The sequence below is a fragment of the Salvelinus fontinalis genome, chromosome 18 (genome assembly GCF_029448725.1).
Source record: "Salvelinus fontinalis isolate EN_2023a chromosome 18, ASM2944872v1, whole genome shotgun sequence".
Lineage (NCBI taxonomy): Eukaryota > Metazoa > Chordata > Actinopteri > Salmoniformes > Salmonidae > Salvelinus > Salvelinus fontinalis.
Genome location: NC_074682.1, coordinates 36265378 through 36283318, shown reverse-complemented (window position 1 = coordinate 36283318; position 17941 = coordinate 36265378). Strand labels below are relative to the sequence as shown.

Here is a 17941-nt window from a genome sequence, read left to right as displayed (position 1 = left end):
GTCAGTCAAGTTAAATAAATGTAGCTGTCATTACGCATTGAGAATTATCAGAAGGTTTCAGACAGGCCTATCTACCATTGACAGAGCCTACGACGAGAAACATTATTTCCTACCAAAAGTCCTATAAATTACAATCCCATTTTGAAGGGTGGTGTGTTATGTTGCACTCTACATCTTCTGGTAAGATTAGACATTTTGAGTAAATCGACTGTTATTTAATGTCATATACTGCATTTAAAAGGTGCCACAGCCAACAAACTCAGGTTCTCTTTACAGACATTGTAACTTTTAAAACGCAAACGTAGCCTATCCTTTCGCTGATGGTTTCTAAATGTTGTATTTCAAAACATTAGACTATAAGTGATGTACCTTAGCCTAGTTGATTACATCAGAATATTGTTTAACCAAAATACGCCCAACAGGCCTAATCTTTACCTTATCAGGAACCGAAAATACTCACACGTATCTAAATAGTATCACTGGCCCGGCGAATTGTTCAACATCGCCAACGTTATGTGGTTTAGATTAAATACTTTTCCGTTTTGTAAAATATGAAGATTATGGCCTCTTCCACCTTCAAACTGTTGAGCATGTTTTACGTCCCCTTTAAGGATACTTGCCTCTGACAACCCAAGCCAATGAGAGTATCCGCTGGACTTTGCAATCAAGAAACAAACACCAGTGGTGGCTTAAAGGGATGAGCCACTCGCCCCCACCCCTAGCACACTCTCGTGTCGGTCTCGTTATTGTATCACGTGTCGACGGATCTAAGGTCTCAATAATGAACTGGACACTTGGGTATTGCGCATGCGTAAAATGTGCTTGGAGATGAGGTGTCAGTCTTGGAGTAGACGACTTTTAAAAAGCTTCGGCAACCCGTGATATGACGACTTCGCTGGTTCTGCATCCACGCTGGGCGGACACCTTAATGTACGTATATGAAAAAAGCCCGAATGAAAATAATCAGAATAAAAACCAATCAATGGAGGGACTAGGCGGGAATTGTTCTGCTACTCACTGCAGGGAACTGATCTCGCACTCAGCGTTGGGACGACACTCCGGCAGCCTAAACCACCAGGGTTCTGTGTACTCGGACATACCCTCCCAGGACACAGGGCGACATTGCTCCGCTCCCCAGACTTCCTCTAGCACCACCCTGGGTTATGGCTACCCGTTCGGAAGCCCTTATTACGGGTGTCGGTTGTCACACTCGCACAACGTTAACTTGCAGCAGAAGCCATGCTCTTACCACCCTGCCGAGAAGTATGCAGAACCAAGCGCGGCACTGCCCACGGAAGAGCTGTCAGGCAGGGCAAAGGAGTTCGCCTTTTACCCGAGTTTTGCCAGTTCATACCAGACTGTCCCAGGTTACTTGGACGTGTCTGTGGTTCCCGGTATCAGTGCGCACCCGGAACCGAGACATGATACTTTGATTCCCATGGATGGATATCAGCACTGGGCTCTATCTAATGGCTGGGACGGACAGGTGTACTGTTCTAAAGAGCAAACACACTCAACACATCTCTGGAAATCTCCATTCCCAGGTATGAAAACCTTTTCACTTTTATTAAAATGCATGGTTCATGTAATGTTTTATAATACCAGTGGTTTTTACGTTTCACACTTGTTAGTGTTGCCTGCACTGCACTAAGACGAACAGGACCAAAAGTGTGTGTGTGTGCGCGCGCAGTGTTTCCCCTATTTTCATTTAGCAGTGGTTAGCCCACCGTTGCTAAATTTTTGCCACCCCTGCAAAAAATGTCATAAAAAAATGTGTATATATACATTTTTTTGCAGGGGTGGCAACAATTTAGTAACGTTGGGTTACCACTGTATACATATCTCTCTAAGAAAGGATCGACATTTCATGACATACATTTGCTTTTATTTATTCATTTAAAACCCTTGTCATATAAAACAGCTTATGACTATAACGCACTTGAAGTGCATGATATCACAGGGTAGTGAGAGTGTTTGTTTATGTTCGTCTTTGCGTTCAATTCCGGAGAAGAGGCCATTTTTCAATAGCCGGATATTGGACTAGAAACAATGCAAAAAAAACAATACCTTTCAATTTATAGTCGCTACAATGAGGTTTATGGATTGGAGCAGGGCACTGTTGCCCTCCCAGATAAAATAACAGATATTTGCTCATTGCAGTAAATATAGTCACAACAGGGAGTGGTGCCTTGAAGCTCGCAATTTTTACGCCTTGCGTTTATTCTCAATTTGCTATTGCGAGCACAGTTGTTTTCAGTTTTTTTCGTGAATATTTCAAATTCAATGCCAAATCAATGGTAATCAAGGGCGACTCCATATAGGATCGGTGAGGTGTGTGTGTGAGAGAGAAAGAGAGAGAGATAAATAAATTATTCATAGACTATGAATGCGTTGAGTCAATTCATAGAAATATGCATTTTCAGTTTTGTTTCCATTTTATAAGTAGCCTTAGAAACCTTTCATGTATAAATTGTCTAGTTCAACCGAATTGATCCGTTAGTTATGTGGTGACACTCCGTTATATAAACAGCAGAGAGACAAGTAGGCCGATTGCCACTATTGAATAGCACATTCAATTTCTGAATACTACCTTGTTGACGAATAGCTCAGATTGGTTGGCTTATCATTCACAATCTAGTAAAAAGTTGACATATGACATTTGGAGCTTGTATTACCACTTGTCGTAAGCCAATACAGTGAATAGCCTATTGTAATATAATGTAGTATTGGGGCTATATGCCCATAACACAGAATAGACTTACTGTGTTTGACCAGTCAAACATTTTCATATAGACTGTACAGTTTTATTTTGTATTGTCCTTGGTTCGACTGACCAATTAACCATTCATAATGTTGTTCATGACCTCGTTAAAATAGTCCTTTATATAATCTCTGCTGTCGATGCGCTCTTAAATGAAACCCTCTGAAATAAAACTCAGTAGAATTAATAAATAGGTTATAATAGGACTGTTAACAAACCAAACTAATGAGCACAACCCATCCGTATGATCAAATGAATAGGATGTGATGTCTTCTATTACATCAATTGAAGCTGCATTCAAGTTTAAAATCAGGGGCCATTAATATAGATAGGATTAGCTGCCCTGCCTATTCCCAACCTATTACAAGTGACATTATAAACTGGGTGGTTCGAGCCCTGAATTCTGATTGGCTGACCGCCATGGTACTGTATATCAGACCGTGTACCATGTGTATGACAAAACATTTATTTTTACTGCTCTAATTACATTGGTACCCAGTTTACAATAGCAAAAAGGCACCTCGGGTGTTTGTGGTATATTGCTAATATACCAAATCTAAGGGCTGTATCCAGGCTCTACGCGTTCTGTCATGCATAAGAACAGCCCTTGGCCTTGGTATATATCACATATACCACACCCGAGGTGCCTTCAGATTATTAAGGCTTAATATTCGCAGTGTTTTCCTGTCAGTATGCCAATTTCATGTTTATGCATAGGTTACATATCTATGTTTGGACTAAATGGTCATCATGGTGTGCCTAGCCACCAGGTCGCCGTGATACAAGTCAGTTTTAGACATACATCCATGTCTGAGGACTTCAGGAGATGGGCTTGGCAAGGCCGAAGTCATTTAAACATTTAGATAATACGCTATATATACAAAAGTATGTGGACACCCCTTAAAATTATGGGATTCAGCTATTTCAGCCACACCTGTTGCTGACAGGGGTATAAAATCGAGCACACAGCCATGCAATATCCATAGACAAACATTGTCAGTAGAATGGCCATTGCTGAACAGCTCAGTGACTTTCAACGTGGCACCATCATAGGATGCCATCTTTCCAAAAATTCCATTTGTCACATTGCTGCACTGCTAGAGCTGCTGTGGTCAACTGTAAGTGCTTTTATTGTGAAGTGGAAACGTCTAGGAGCAACAACGGCTCAGCTGTGAAGTGGTAGGTCACACAAGCTCACAGAATGGGACCACTGAGTGCTGAAGTGCGTAGCACAGAAAAAATATTCTGTTCTCAGTTGCAACACTAAATACAGAGTTCCAAACTGCTTCTAGAAGCAACGTCAGGACAATAGCTGTTCATCGGGAGCTTCATAAAATTGGTTTCCATGGCCGAGCAGCTGCACACAAGCCTAAGGTCACCATACGCAATGCCAAGCATCGGCTGGAGTGGTGGAAAGCTCGTCACCATTCGACTCTGGAGCAGTGGAAACGCGTTCTCTGGAGTGATGAACCACGCTTCACCATCTGGCAGTCCGACGGATGAATCTAGGTTTGGCGGATGCCAGGAGAAAGCTACCTGCCTCAATGTATAATGCAAACTGTAAAGTTTGGTGGAGGAGGAATAATGGTCTGGTGCGGTTTGTCATGGTTCGGGCTAGTTCCCCTTAGTTCCAGTGAATGGAAATATTGCTACAGCATGCAATGACATTCTAGATGATTCTGTGCTTCCAACTTTGTGGCAACAGTTTGGGGAAGGCCCTTTCCTGTTTCAACATGACAATGCCGCCGTGCACAAAGTGAGATCCATACAAAAATGGTTTGTCGAGATTGGTGTGGAAGAACTTGACTGGCCTGCACAGAGCCCTGGCCTCAACCCTATGAACACATTTGAGATGAATTTGAATGCCAACTGCGATCCAGGTCCACATACTTTTGGTCATGAAGTGTATATTTTGATAACTATACCATAATGACTGCAATCTAACCGTAGCCTACCTCAAATATTTAGGCCCATCTTAATAAAGTAGCCTATAGCCTAGCCCTGCCCAGCCCAATCTACGGGAACCATGAACTTCACAAAATGCAATGATTTTAAATGCAATGCATCAGAATCCAGTGCAGGGTGCTTTCACATTGTTCTGCCTGTAATAAAATCAAGTAAAAAACTATATTTCCAATAGTTTCCTCTCATTTTCAAATGTAGGCTAACAGTCGTTGTTTTCTCGGCCTTCCTTTCAGTGTGTTATGCCCTTCTTTTCTCAGATGTCGTGCCTTTGCAACCAGAGGTCAGCAGCTACAGACGAGGCCGCAAAAAGCGAGTTCCTTACACCAAGATCCAGCTGAAGGAACTAGAGAAAGAGTACGCAGCCAGCAAGTTCATCACCAAAGACAAGAGACGTCGAATATCTGCCACTTCAAATCTCTCCGAACGCCAGGTCACCATCTGGTTCCAGAACCGGCGGGTGAAGGAGAAAAAATGTGTCTGTAAATCTAAATCAAGCTCTCACATGCATGCCACTTGATTCAGTCCAATCTCACTGGCATGACAACTCAAATACTTTTTATCACAGAAACGCTCGATATTTATATCGACAGAATTCTCACCTATGATGCATTGCGAAACACAAACTTAATCTCACCTCCCTATTTGGACATAAACTGGGGGAAAATACAGAAGATTGAATGAAAACTGGTTGGAACGAACGATCACATTTTTACAGGAGCATCGAAAGCAATACCAGCATTGTTGGTATAGCCTCAGACCTAAATTACAAACTTTTGTGCCTGATAAAGTAAACTGAGGTCTTTGGGGATTTCATACAGTTATCTTGTTCAGACATTTTCAGGTATTGGACGCATCAAGACTGAAAACTCACTTTTCAATGATATTGTATATGGCCATTTTAGTTTGATCCCACGGGATTGAGCAAGGTTACTTTTGTCTATTGTACAGTGCCATGCATATTTAATTAAAAGTTGTCTCGTGTGACGGGTTGTAAATTGCTACAGACTATTTTATGGTTCTCATATTTTGATCATTTTTGTCAGTGAAGGATATGTCTCTGTAATGCAACTGGAATGATTGTAATCAGTATAAGAATATTAAAAAGTATTGCATATTCATGCAGAATCTTTTGCCATTTGGTTTGTATAGTGAGTTAGGTCTTATAGCATTCGGGCTGTGCATTCCGACTGTACGACCTTTTATTTGGTGCAGTATTTGAACTGTGTGGTGCTCGATCGAGATGTACTCAATGGAAACATGTTTCATAAATAAATAAATATACCGATCAAACAAGATCAAATGGATCTGTTTTCTATAGAATCTGTTTTCTATTTTATCGACATGACCCTCTATCTGAACCCGTCTCCCACTTATCAGGTTTTATCGCTTAATGTCTACTCTGGGTCGTGGTGCCAGGAAAATGACCTCTCACTCAACGTCAACAAAACTAAGGAGATGATCGTGGACTTCAGGAAACAGCAGAGGGAGCACCCCCCTATCCACATCGATGGGACCGCAGTGGAGAAGGTGGAAAGCTTTAAGTTCCTTGGCGTACACATCACAGACAAACTGAAATGGTCCACCAACACAGACAGTGTGGTGAAGAAGGCGCAACAGCGCATCTTTAACCTCAGGTGGCTAAAGAAATATGGCTTAACCCCTAAAACCCTCACAAACTTTTACAGATGCATAATTGAGAGAATCCTGTCGGGCTGTATCACCGCTTGGTACGTCAATTGTATCGCCCACAACCGCAAAGCTCTCCAGAAGGTGGTGCGGTGTGCCCAACTCATTACCGGGGGCAAACTTCCCGACCTCCTGGACACCTACAGCACCCAATGCCATAAGAAGGCCAAAAAGATCATCAAGGACATCAACCACCCGAGCCACTGCCTGTTCACCCCGCTATCATCCAGAAGGCGAGGTCAGTACAGGTGCATCAAAGCTGGGACCGAAAAACAGCTTCTATCTCAAGGTCATCAGACTGCTAAACAGCCATCACTAGCACATCAGGGGCGGCTGCCTGTAGACATAGATTAGGAATCACTGGCCACTTTTAGAAATGGATCACTAGCCACTTTAATAATGTTCCGTATCTAGCATTACTCATCTCATATGTATAAACCGCACTCCACAATATTCTACGGTATTTTAGTCGCTTTTAAATTGTGTTTACATGTTGCATCACCCATTTCATATGTATATACTGTATTGTATTCTGGACTACACCACTGACTGTTAAACAGCCATCTCCAGCACGTCAGAGGCTGCTGTCTATAGACATAGATTAGGAATCACTGGCCACTGTCTCCGTATCTTGCATTACTCTGGGGCGGCAGGTAGCCTAGTTAGAGCGTTGGACTAGTAACTGAAAGGTTGCAACATCAAATCCTCGAGCTGACAAGGTAAAAATCTGTCGTTCTGTCCCTGAACAAGGCAAGGCACTGTTCATAGGCCGTATCTTAGTCACTTTCGTTGTTTGTAGATATTGCATCACCCATCTCATATGTATATTCTGTACATATTCATATATCATATCCATACATATATTCTATACTATTCAACCAGTGTGTGTCAGTTGGTGAAGACATCAGACAAAGATAGATATAATCAAAATGTATGTATCTTAGTCCAATACTGTATATATATTCTTAATCCATTCCTTACTTAGATGTACGTGTATTCTGGGTATATGTTGTGAAACTGTTAGATATCACTTGTTAGATATTACTGCACTGTCGGAGCTAGAAGCACAAGCATTTCGCTACACCCGGAATAACATCTGCTAAAATGACCAATCAATTTTGATTCGATTTGATTTCGATTTGATTCTATTCTATCTTTGTCTGAGGTCTTCACCAACTGACACACACTGGTTGAATCAACGTGGTTTCTATGTAATTTCAATGAAATTACGTGGAACCAACGTGGAATTGACGTTGAATTGCGCATTGACAATTAGTTGGTGCATGAGAGATAAGACTGTATGCGCAAATGTTGTGCAAATCAGAAAAGCATTTGAACTTTTGTTGAGATACCAAATTATGGACCACAATCCAAAAAAATGAAATAATAAACTATGTTGATATTCTAGTAATGTTCTTATTTGGTAAATAAACCACAGTCCAACCTCAAATGTTCAAGTGGAATCTTTAATAAAAGTGCCGAAAGTTGGCCACAGCCTAATTTGATAACATTATATCTTTGAACTTGCATGCAACCAGCTTCACTGACGTTAAGCATGGCTACTCCTGGACTAAATGGTTAAGAACCCCTTAACTGAAAAAGGATCCATGACTATGGTTTAGATTCCAGAATGATTACGCAATCCACACTTTGTCCTCATCATATCATTTTAATTCTGCTTTCAAGACCAAAAAGTCGATCTACTTGAGGACCAGCTGATACAAATGAACCTCCTTACTATCTCAATTCGATATTGGAAGATTGTCATGCCAAATAAATCACTTTCAAAACTGGGTTTAGTCGGTCTATAGGTTAAGTGAAAATATCTCAGTGAAAACTAAAACTACATATTCTGAATTTGATTATGTCAAAATGGAATGATAGGCTAGGTATTTTGTCGAAAGAAGAATTGTCAGTGTAGATTATTAACAAAACGTTTAGTCAGTAGCCTAAAAAAAATCTGTTATGTCGCTTGGCTGTTTCAGATTTTAGTCTCAACAGCAACATGATTAATTAATTAATTCAAATGGCATTAACTAATTTGAGATTATCATATGACTCTTATAGCCTACATTTGTAATATTATAATATATTATCTAAAGCCTATATATACCCATGTAGACTACATTTTATTTTATTTAAATTCGACAAATGGAAATGTCACACAGTTTTGAAACAATCGGTGAATAAATGGATAATATTTTTGAGGAAATTGTCCTTTTACGCACGCGTTTAGTTGTGCATAAAAAAAAAATAACCCTCGTGTAGCATGTATTCCTTGAATACGGTGCATTTGACCCTAAAACATGTTAGGCTATAATTTCTTCATCAACATTCAAAAATGATTTTACAGGTTCAAAATAATCTATATTTCAACTCTATTATCTTGCATCTGTGTCTCAAATGCACTTTTTTTTCCGGAAAACGTTTAGTGAACATGCGAGCCCACCATTTCAAAATGAAAATGTAAACGGATACGGAGCTAATAGTTGCGTGCGAAGACTGCATGAAGCATCTCCTATCTGAATTGACAGATCCTAATGGTTTAATTTTTAAATCTCAACTAAATACTCTATAGGCCTACGTGATAGTGCTTTTGGCATATTGGTAAGATTGCTTGTGGATGACGTGTGATTAGAGCACATAAAATAATCTGTCGTTCTGCCCCTGAACAAGTCAGTTAACCCACTGTTCCTAGGCCGTCACTGAAAATAAGAGTTTGTTCTTAACTGACTTGCCTAGTTAAATAAAGGTAAAATAAAATAAATAAATAAGAGGCTATACGAATCTTTAAATATGATATCTAAGGTATCCTGAGTGTTTCTTAATAATCGAGCAAAATTCATTAGCTGACTTGGTAGGCCATGTGCTCAAATAGTGGCCCAATTTGCGCCATAGTCGTATTGATTATTAATGTAGCCCATACTCTCTAAAACGCAAAAATCCGTCATAATTTTAACCATAGGCCTTGGTTGCTAGTATATTTTGTTGAATAAACTTTTAGCAGAAGTTTTTGGGCTTGTATCGTACCCTGGAATGCAACTGCGGAGCTCCTCGTCTTTTGTGTCTGTACGTCACTTCTTGGCTACCCTTGACCATGACTATGCAGTCACTTTGACCTTGACATAACAACAGCTCGTGCATAGCAAACAAGGGAAGGTTGTGCTTCCTTTCTATGGTGGGATGGATGGTGGGCACCGGCCTCGCGGTTTGTTTGCAAGGCAACAGAATGTTTGTTCTAGTCTAGACAGGTTATCGCTAGCATTCCATAAAATAATTTACTGTCAATGCTTATTTGATAGCATCCCCAAAGTATAGCCATTTTTATCCATTTCTGTCGTTCATTTATATTTATTATTCTTAGTATGTTTCCTTATTTTCTGCCTGACGGTTTTACAGAATAATCTCGCCCCGGTCTCCAGACCTTAAATGATACAGCACACTTACACAGTCATCATAGGGAGTGTGTGGTATTTTGAGCATGTATAACAGTCATCATAGGGAGTGTGTGGTATTTTGAGCATGTATAACAGTCATCATAGGGAGTGTGTGGTATTTTGAGCATGTATAACAGTCATCATAGGGAGTGTGTGGTATTTTGAGCCTGTATAACAGTCATCATAGGGAGTGTGGGGTATTTTGAGCCTGTATAACAGTCATCATAGGGAGTGTGCGGTATTTTGAGCCTGTATAACAGTCGTCATAGGGAGTGTGTGGTATTTTGAGCATGTATAACAGTCATCATAGGGAGTGTGTGGTATTTTGAGCATGTATAACAGTCATCATAGGGAGTGTGTGGTATTTTGAGCATGTATAACAGTCATCATAGGGAGTGTGTGGTATTTTGAGCATGTATAACAGTCATCATAGGGAGTGTGTGGTATTTTGAGCATGTATAACAGTCATCATAGGGAGTGTGTGGTATTTTGAGCATGTATAACAGTCATCATAGGGAGTGTGTGGTATTTTGAGCATGTATAACAGTCATCATAGGGAGTGTGTGGTATTTTGAGCCTGTATAACAGTCGTCATAGGGAGTGTGTGGTATTTTGAGCCTGTATAACAGTCATCATAGGGAGTGTGTGGTATTTTGAGCATGTATAACAGTCATCATAGGGAGTGTGTGGTATTTTGAGCATGTATAACAGTCATCATAGGGAGTGTGTGGTATTTTGAGCATGTATAACAGTCATCATAGGGAGTGTGTGGTATTTTGAGCATGTATAACAGTCATCATAGGGAGTGTGTGGTATTTTGAGCATGTATAACAGTCATCATAGGGAGTGTGTGGTATTTTGAGCATGTATAACAGTCATCATAGGGAGTGTGTGGTATTTTGAGCATGTATAACAGGCATCATAGGGAGTGTGTGGTATTTTGAGCATGTATAACAGTCATCATAGGGAGTGTGTGGTATTTTGAGCATGTATAACAGTCATCATAGGGAGTGTGTGGTATTTTGAGCATGTATAACAGTCATCATAGGGAGTGTGTGGTATTTTGAGCATGTATAACAGTCATCATAGGGAGTGTGTGGTATTTTGAGCATGTATAACAGTCATCATAGGGAGTGTGTGGTATTTTGAGCCTGTATAACAGTCATCATAGGGAGTGTGTGGTATTTTGAGCATGTATAACAGTCATCATAGGGAGTGTGTGGTATTTTGAGCCTGTATAACAGTCATCATAGGGAGTGTGTGGTATTTTGAGCCTGTATAACAGTCATCATAGGGAGTGTGTGGTATTTTGAGCCTGTATAACAGTCATCATAGGGAGTGTGTGGTATTTTGAGCATGTATAACAGTCATCATAGGGAGTGTGTGGTATTTTGAGCATGTATAACAGTCATCATAGGGAGTGTGTGGTATTTTGAGCCTGTATAACAGTCATCATAGGGAGTGTGTGGTATTTTGAGCCTGTATAACAGTCATCATAGGGAGTGTGTGGTATTTTGAGCATGTATAACAGTCATCATAGGGAGTGTGTGGTATTTTGAGCCTGTATAACAGTCGTCATAGGGAGTGTGTGGTATTTTGAGCCTGTATAACAGTCGTCATAGGGAGTGTGTGGTATTTTGAGCCTGTATAACAGTCATCATAGGGAGTGTGTGGTATTTTGAGCATGTATAACAGTCATCATAGGGAGTGTGTGGTATTTTGAGCATGTATAACAGTCATCATAGGGAGTGTGTGGTATTTTGAGCATGTATAACAGTCATCATAGGGAGTGTGTGGTATTTTGAGCATGTATAACAGGTAGACAGACCATTGACTTCTTGCAAGTCCATCAGGTTTGACACTGACAAGTTTGAGCTGTAGCGTTCTTTTCAAATCGAGATTTAAGGTGTGCTCCTTGCGATGAGCTGTGCATCTGCCTTAAAGGAAAACAGACATGGCCATGAACTCATTTTGTAGGTATGTAGGTTGTTTTTATACCTTGAGTTCACATAGATGTACAGAACTGTATGGCTATATCAAGAGTGTATACCTGCCCCGTTTCAGATTTAGGACTTCAATAATAGGAAAGAGAATAGCGGCATGAGATTTGTCCTCATAAGATTTAACGTTATTTATTTATGTGTGCTTCACACCTATGGTCGTATTTTTGCATGTGGGTTGTGCAGTAGCCCAAGGTTATGAACTATCACTCATTTTGCTTACACAATTTCATGAAGTAGCCTAGATAGAACTGGTAGAAAACAACATTAAAGGTTCTGTAATAGGAGTAGCATGTTTAGTGAAGACAGGCAGCTTCGAAACAAATTGGTTTGTTATTTTGTTTCACTTGAAATAGCAAGAAAAAACTATTTTATTGGAATATATTGCGAGAATTGTACAGTCATAGGCCTATGGAGGCGTTTAGAGCACACTTTTGATAGACTGTACATATTGGAATAGCACGGCCTAATTCTTGCTTGGTTTCGATGACTGCTCTTATAAAACCAAATATCTGAAAATCTACAAATTTCTAGAATGGAAATAGTTTGAAACAGTTGTTGAACAAATGGCAAACATTTTAAATAAATAGTGAGCCTTTTGCGCACGTGTTTATTTGTGTGTAAGTAGCATTCACTTATCCAATTAAATATAATACAATGTGGATTATATTTTCAGTTTAGCTTTTTAATGTTTAGGCCCATTTATTACGTTTCTGAGCTGTGGGCCAATCTGTATTCCTTAGACCATCTGTAGTTCCAATTTCACATTTCGGTATATCGAAAAATTTGAAATGGCTTTTGACAAATATCACTTTGTTCTGTCTCGGTAAACCACGTAGTTGAGCTGCTTGTTTAAAATTAAAATCACTGGGCCTCTAGACCCTAATACTGTATTATTTTGTCTCACTTGTAGCCTGCCTACGTTTGAACAGTGTTCCTAAACTAAAAAGTTCACAATGTAGCTCGTTTTTGGATAACATCTTAAAATATTAGGCTATATTTCTTTGTTGAATATCTTGTCACATTCTGTCTTCGGTTTTATGTTTTATAATTTACATAATTTACTTTTTGTCCACTCGTGAGTCAATATCTTAAATTAGAACCGTGGGGACCGATCTAGGGAAAGAGCTCAGAGAGAGAGGAGGCTTTCATGGTCAGTCGACCAGAGTTTAGGCCGGAGTATGAGTGAGTGAATATATTCTGTCCTGAGTGGGCATGCTGAACTGAGAAGGAGGATGACAGCCTCTGGTGGTGGATGGATGGAAATTTCAGGAAGTAGTGGATGGATTAACCCTTTGCAGTGGATAGGTGAGCAGAATTGGAAGAACAACATTGTCACGTTTTAGTTGTTTTTATCAAAAGATTTGTCTTAATGATCTCAGATTTTATTACGTATTGCCTTACTCTAATCCAAACAACCACCACAACCACCCACCCAGAAAAGTTTCGTTTTTATCAATTGTAGTTGAAAGTAGTAGTCTAATTAATATTTTTTTGAATGTAGGTTTTTATAGCATGTGCCATGTTGCATGATTTAAAGCTAGTTTGTCAGCCAGAAGAACTGCCTTTATCCTGAACAGCTGAACTGTGTTCGAGTTGACATTGCATCAGCAAAAGCTGCAGCCGTTCCTTTCAGATGACGCATTCACACGCAGGGAAATTACATATTGTAACATATTATGGCAGATGTTTATTTTAAGCAAAAATTCTTGGCGCGAAATATGATTAACAGTTTTTATTGTTATAACTAATTCTGGATGAGTAATTTGGTAGGTAATCGGAAGTCTTTATGACACACACAATCATACACACACATACACACACACACCACAGACAGACATATTTATGAGATTTGCATCACAGTGCCAAAACCGCATGTGTGTCCATAATATGCGGTTGTGCCTTACCAAACAAATCACACGGACTGTTGCAAAATAGGTCATATAGCCTACAAATAGAAAACATAATTCCAAACGTATTTGAAGCCATCCCAGGTGATGTCTTTAGGCTAGGTATTTGTTGCATATATTTGGGGTTTAGGGTAAACAAAATGTAGCCTACCAAATAATGTAGGCCTATCGATTGGAGTAAGGATGCTATTGACTCAGTATGAATATTTTCTTCATCAATGCCCATGAAGTATATTATGTGCCCATGAAGTATATTATGTGCCCATGTAGTAGCCTATTATGTGCCCATGTAGTAGCCTAAGTTTCATATTACGAATTGCAGATGTCTTGTAAAGTAAACCTTATAAGCCTAGTTAAATTGAGGCTTGTTTATTTTATCCAACTGGTTAAACCCTCTTCTTTTTGTTTACTTTAGCTGTCTTTATACGATAATACATTATACGGGGTAAATTGGTACAAAGGTTGTGCATTTGATTTTGACTGAAGTAAAAACACGTTCTGTTTTTATTGAGACTAATCAAATCAAACGTGGATTACATTTAAAAATAGCCTTGTAATCTGTGTCAAACTCAGATTAAAATTGTACAAAATGATATCGATGCCATGTTGATGAAGTTGATGAAATAATGAAGAAACAATCAAGTGCTAACATGTGCTCTGATGAAGGCGCCCCGACACGCGTCAGCATGAAACATTATTGAAGGGGATTAAGTTGCAGTCCTTAGTTTCTTTTACATTCCATTGCCCAATTGTGTTTCTTAGATTGGCAATTTAATATTGCTATTGGTGTTGCCTGTACGAAACCTATAGGCTGTAGACTGAATAATTATATAATTTCATTCTCAAACATTTCTAAAACGTTCATATATTAGGCTATATATTAGGCTACTCAACGATTAGATAACTCAAGTGCTATACTTTTTATATGCTACCATCTAAGAATGAGCTATAGTGGCCTAATGTAAACACGTCTGACAAATATTTCGCTTCAGGATGATTGTTGGGGGGACAAAAGAGTCTCATGAGTTTCAAAACGGTGCTGTAACTTTGACAACATGTTGTAACGAACTCAAAGGAAGGAAACGCTCTTTGTTGACGCTATTGTCCCTGTCTGGACATGGCGAGAGATTCCAAGACAGTTGTGTCAATGAGCCAGCAGACATCAATGCACTAGACAGTGACCTTGAACTGCCGAAGCGCCAATTGGTAGGCCCATTGCGTTCTAAGGTTAAAAAAAAACGTAAAGAATGAACTTGAGTCAGAGAAACGCGGAAGTTTCCCCACCTTTTTACAACTAAACTGTATGTTAAAATATGATTCCTGAGTCTTGTGTTCAATATAAATATAAGTGATCTTGCTGTTTTTTCTTCTTCCTTTCGAGGCGTCAGGTTTTGTAGTTATTCTTTTTTTTTAATGGTTGTCATTATGCGGCCTTATCTTCTTTTTCACCAAGGTAACTTCCGTGTTTGCCAAACTGACTGTTCTTTAACCTCATAACTTGTGATAAGCACCGTGTGCGCTGATAAATGGATAGGCTACATTAGCACAAACATCAAATATGTATTGGCCTGTGTGTTAGTGATCGTAGAGATCATAAACTGTTGTTATGAGATTCCCCTTCTACTTTGGTCATTACCATCCTAGCACCCTAACCTTTGCAATGACTGAAGCGGTGAATGACTGGAGGTCGATGACTAATGGTGTCTTTTTCTGATAATAATTATAATATGCCTACAACATTTTGTGAACTTTTGCAGCATATAGGCCTACTCCACGTAAGTAATTGCGGCAGGTAGCCTTGTGGTTAGAGCTTTGGGCCAGTAACCGTAAAGTTGCTGGATCGAATCTCCGAGCTGACAAGGTGAAAATCTGTCGTTCTACCCCTGAACAAGGCAGTTAACCCACTGTTCCCCGGTAGGCCGTCATTGTAAATAAGAATTTGGTCTTAACTGACTTGCTTAGTTAAAAAAATGATGTAACTTTTTTTTTAACTAATCCGAACGCCATTGATTTGAAAATCCACGGCAAATGACCCATACACAAAAGCCGTTTTGAACGATCCACTAACTACATCAGTTATTTGAGGCAGAACAAAACAGGTTATAAGTACAAGACCACAAACAGTCCTTGGAAATCCATGTCATGTGTTTCATTAGTTTGTATTTGCAGTCATTTGTTTATGGAAAGGGTCCTATTTGGGTAGTCTATTACGCACATTTTTTTAAATACTCGGGGTTTACCCCCTCCTAATCTTTACCCCCAAAAAAAACATACTAGCCTGGGAATCAGATAATGTTTCTTTTTTCTTCAATTGTCTTTTATCATTGGTAAAAAGGGGACACATTGATTGACAGCTGAAACAGGCTATGCGTGCTCTTTGAACATCTATTGCATATGCAGTTTAAGACCCGTGGCACTTTTTTAACTCACATGTCCCAAATATTAAAGATTGCACTTATTGTAGCTATATTTTTTTATCTCCTTCTGACCTCAGAAGCCTTCCTTCCGTAGCTCTAATGCAAAGCTTTCGTTATCCCATTTAAATGTTCCATACAGAAAAACTATCTTTATTTTGGGACTAATGTGATATTTTCTTTCTCACAGAAGTATGCAAATGCACATGCAAACGCACTGCCGACTTCCAAAGCTGACGTTAGTTATAAATGTGGCATTGTATATTAGGCCAAGCCTCTTTCCAGCCTTCTTGGCGAATATCAACCCTTATAGATACAATATTTTTTTTTTTTGTCGCATAGCAGAAGCTGCTGCAGAAGCCAATGCTTCCATGAAAAGTGATATGTATGGGCAGGTTTATTACACATTGATAAAATAGCGACTCCTCTCTTTAAGATGTGGAGTATGCACACATAGGCCCACTATTGCACTGTAACAAGAATGGCAATCCATTAGCAATTTCTTAATATGCAATGTTTTGTTTATAGCTTACGTAATTGCTATCATTTGGCAAATAGGCAAATTATTAGAAAGCGGTGAAGGTTGTCAGGAATTTCGAGAATAGCAACATTAGGCCTACACGAGTAATGTTAAAATGAGAAGTGGGTAGTGGGTAGTGGGTAGTGGGTAGTGGGTAGGCCTATGTCTAAGCCAAAAATTAAGTCTTTGTTCAATTCCATTTCCTACATGTTGTTGTGGCAATGGAACACTTTCCTAATTGCACCAGCCAGTCTCTTCATGGAAATGCGCACGGCTCAATGCATGCCTATTTTGCCATTTCTTTCGTTTAAATATGATCATTACTCGGGGAGCCCTTGTTTCACAGTATCATACAGATGTTTAGTTAACTTACTCAACTTGTTTGGGACAGGGGCGCTCAATTGCAAATCAATTAATAAAAACGCTCTGTGATGAATTTCGACTGATGAAGCGCTTTTAAGTTGCTTTGACCACCTTGTTAAACCCACATAAAAAATAATAGTTTATAACAAGCTACCCAATGTATGGCTACGAACGTTTAATAGGATAAATGTTGAACTTGTTCCTTGGAAATGCTCTTAAAATAACCTTATTGCAGATCATCTTTTTTACAGAGTCAAAGGTTTCAACTTACTGACTCCGTTACTGTAAATACCAGAGAAATGAGGCTGTGAGTATCAGTCGTTCCCTAAAATAGACCCGTAAAGTGGAGCATCACAGCTTTATATGACATTCAATTCGTCTGTAATTTGCTCTAAAATAAAGAGTGAGGCATGCACACCCAACAATGGTAGATATTTGGTGGGGGGAAAACAATATAACACTTACAGACCTTTGTGCAGCTGCCTTGTAACCGTTAAATGACATATTAAAAAGAAAAGACAGGCTCTGGGAAAACTTTACTAAGATCAATATGGCCTGTAGCCTAATATTAATGGATTGGGTCATCACTTGAAAATAAAAGAGTAGAGTATTTTGAAGCAATAAGGAGAAATCAAACAAGCAATAAAGAGAAAACAAACCCAGATTTTCTTTTGCATAAAATGTATTTTAAAAAGCATATAAAACCCATAGTACAGAAGTTAATGTTTTGTTTGGTCAGACATGGACATAGTGGGTGGCACCTTCTGTAACACAAGTTGGTGAGGACATGTGATCCTATTCCGACCAATCAGGCGTGCCGCTCGGTTTCACTATGTTAAATGTCAGATCGCTATAAACTAGAAGCTCTTGGTCGGGCCCGCCGAA

General features: G+C 39.4%; 1 protein-coding gene across 1 annotated transcript; it reads left to right on the top strand.

The window, feature by feature from the left end:
- The first annotated feature begins 882 nt into the window (after positions 1–882).
- Positions 883–6001, top strand: LOC129815985 (homeobox protein Hox-C13a-like). The gene is made up of 2 exons (XM_055870188.1): positions 883–1544; positions 4984–6001. Exons 1-2 carry the CDS (start codon positions 884–886, stop codon positions 5241–5243), a joined length of 921 nt encoding a protein of 306 aa, XP_055726163.1. The 5' UTR covers position 883; the 3' UTR covers positions 5244–6001.
- The last annotated feature ends 11940 nt before the right edge of the window (positions 6002–17941 follow it).

Bases quoted from the DNA above. Each gene is read 5' to 3' on its own strand.
- LOC129815985 (XM_055870188.1), top strand. From the start codon at position 884: ATGACGACTTCGCTGGTTCTGCATCCACGCTGGGCGGACACCTTAATG. The intron at 1,545-4,983 runs GTATGAAAACCT...TTCTTTTCTCAG, and splicing joins CTGGAAATCTCCATTCCCAG to ATGTCGTGCCTTTGCAACCA.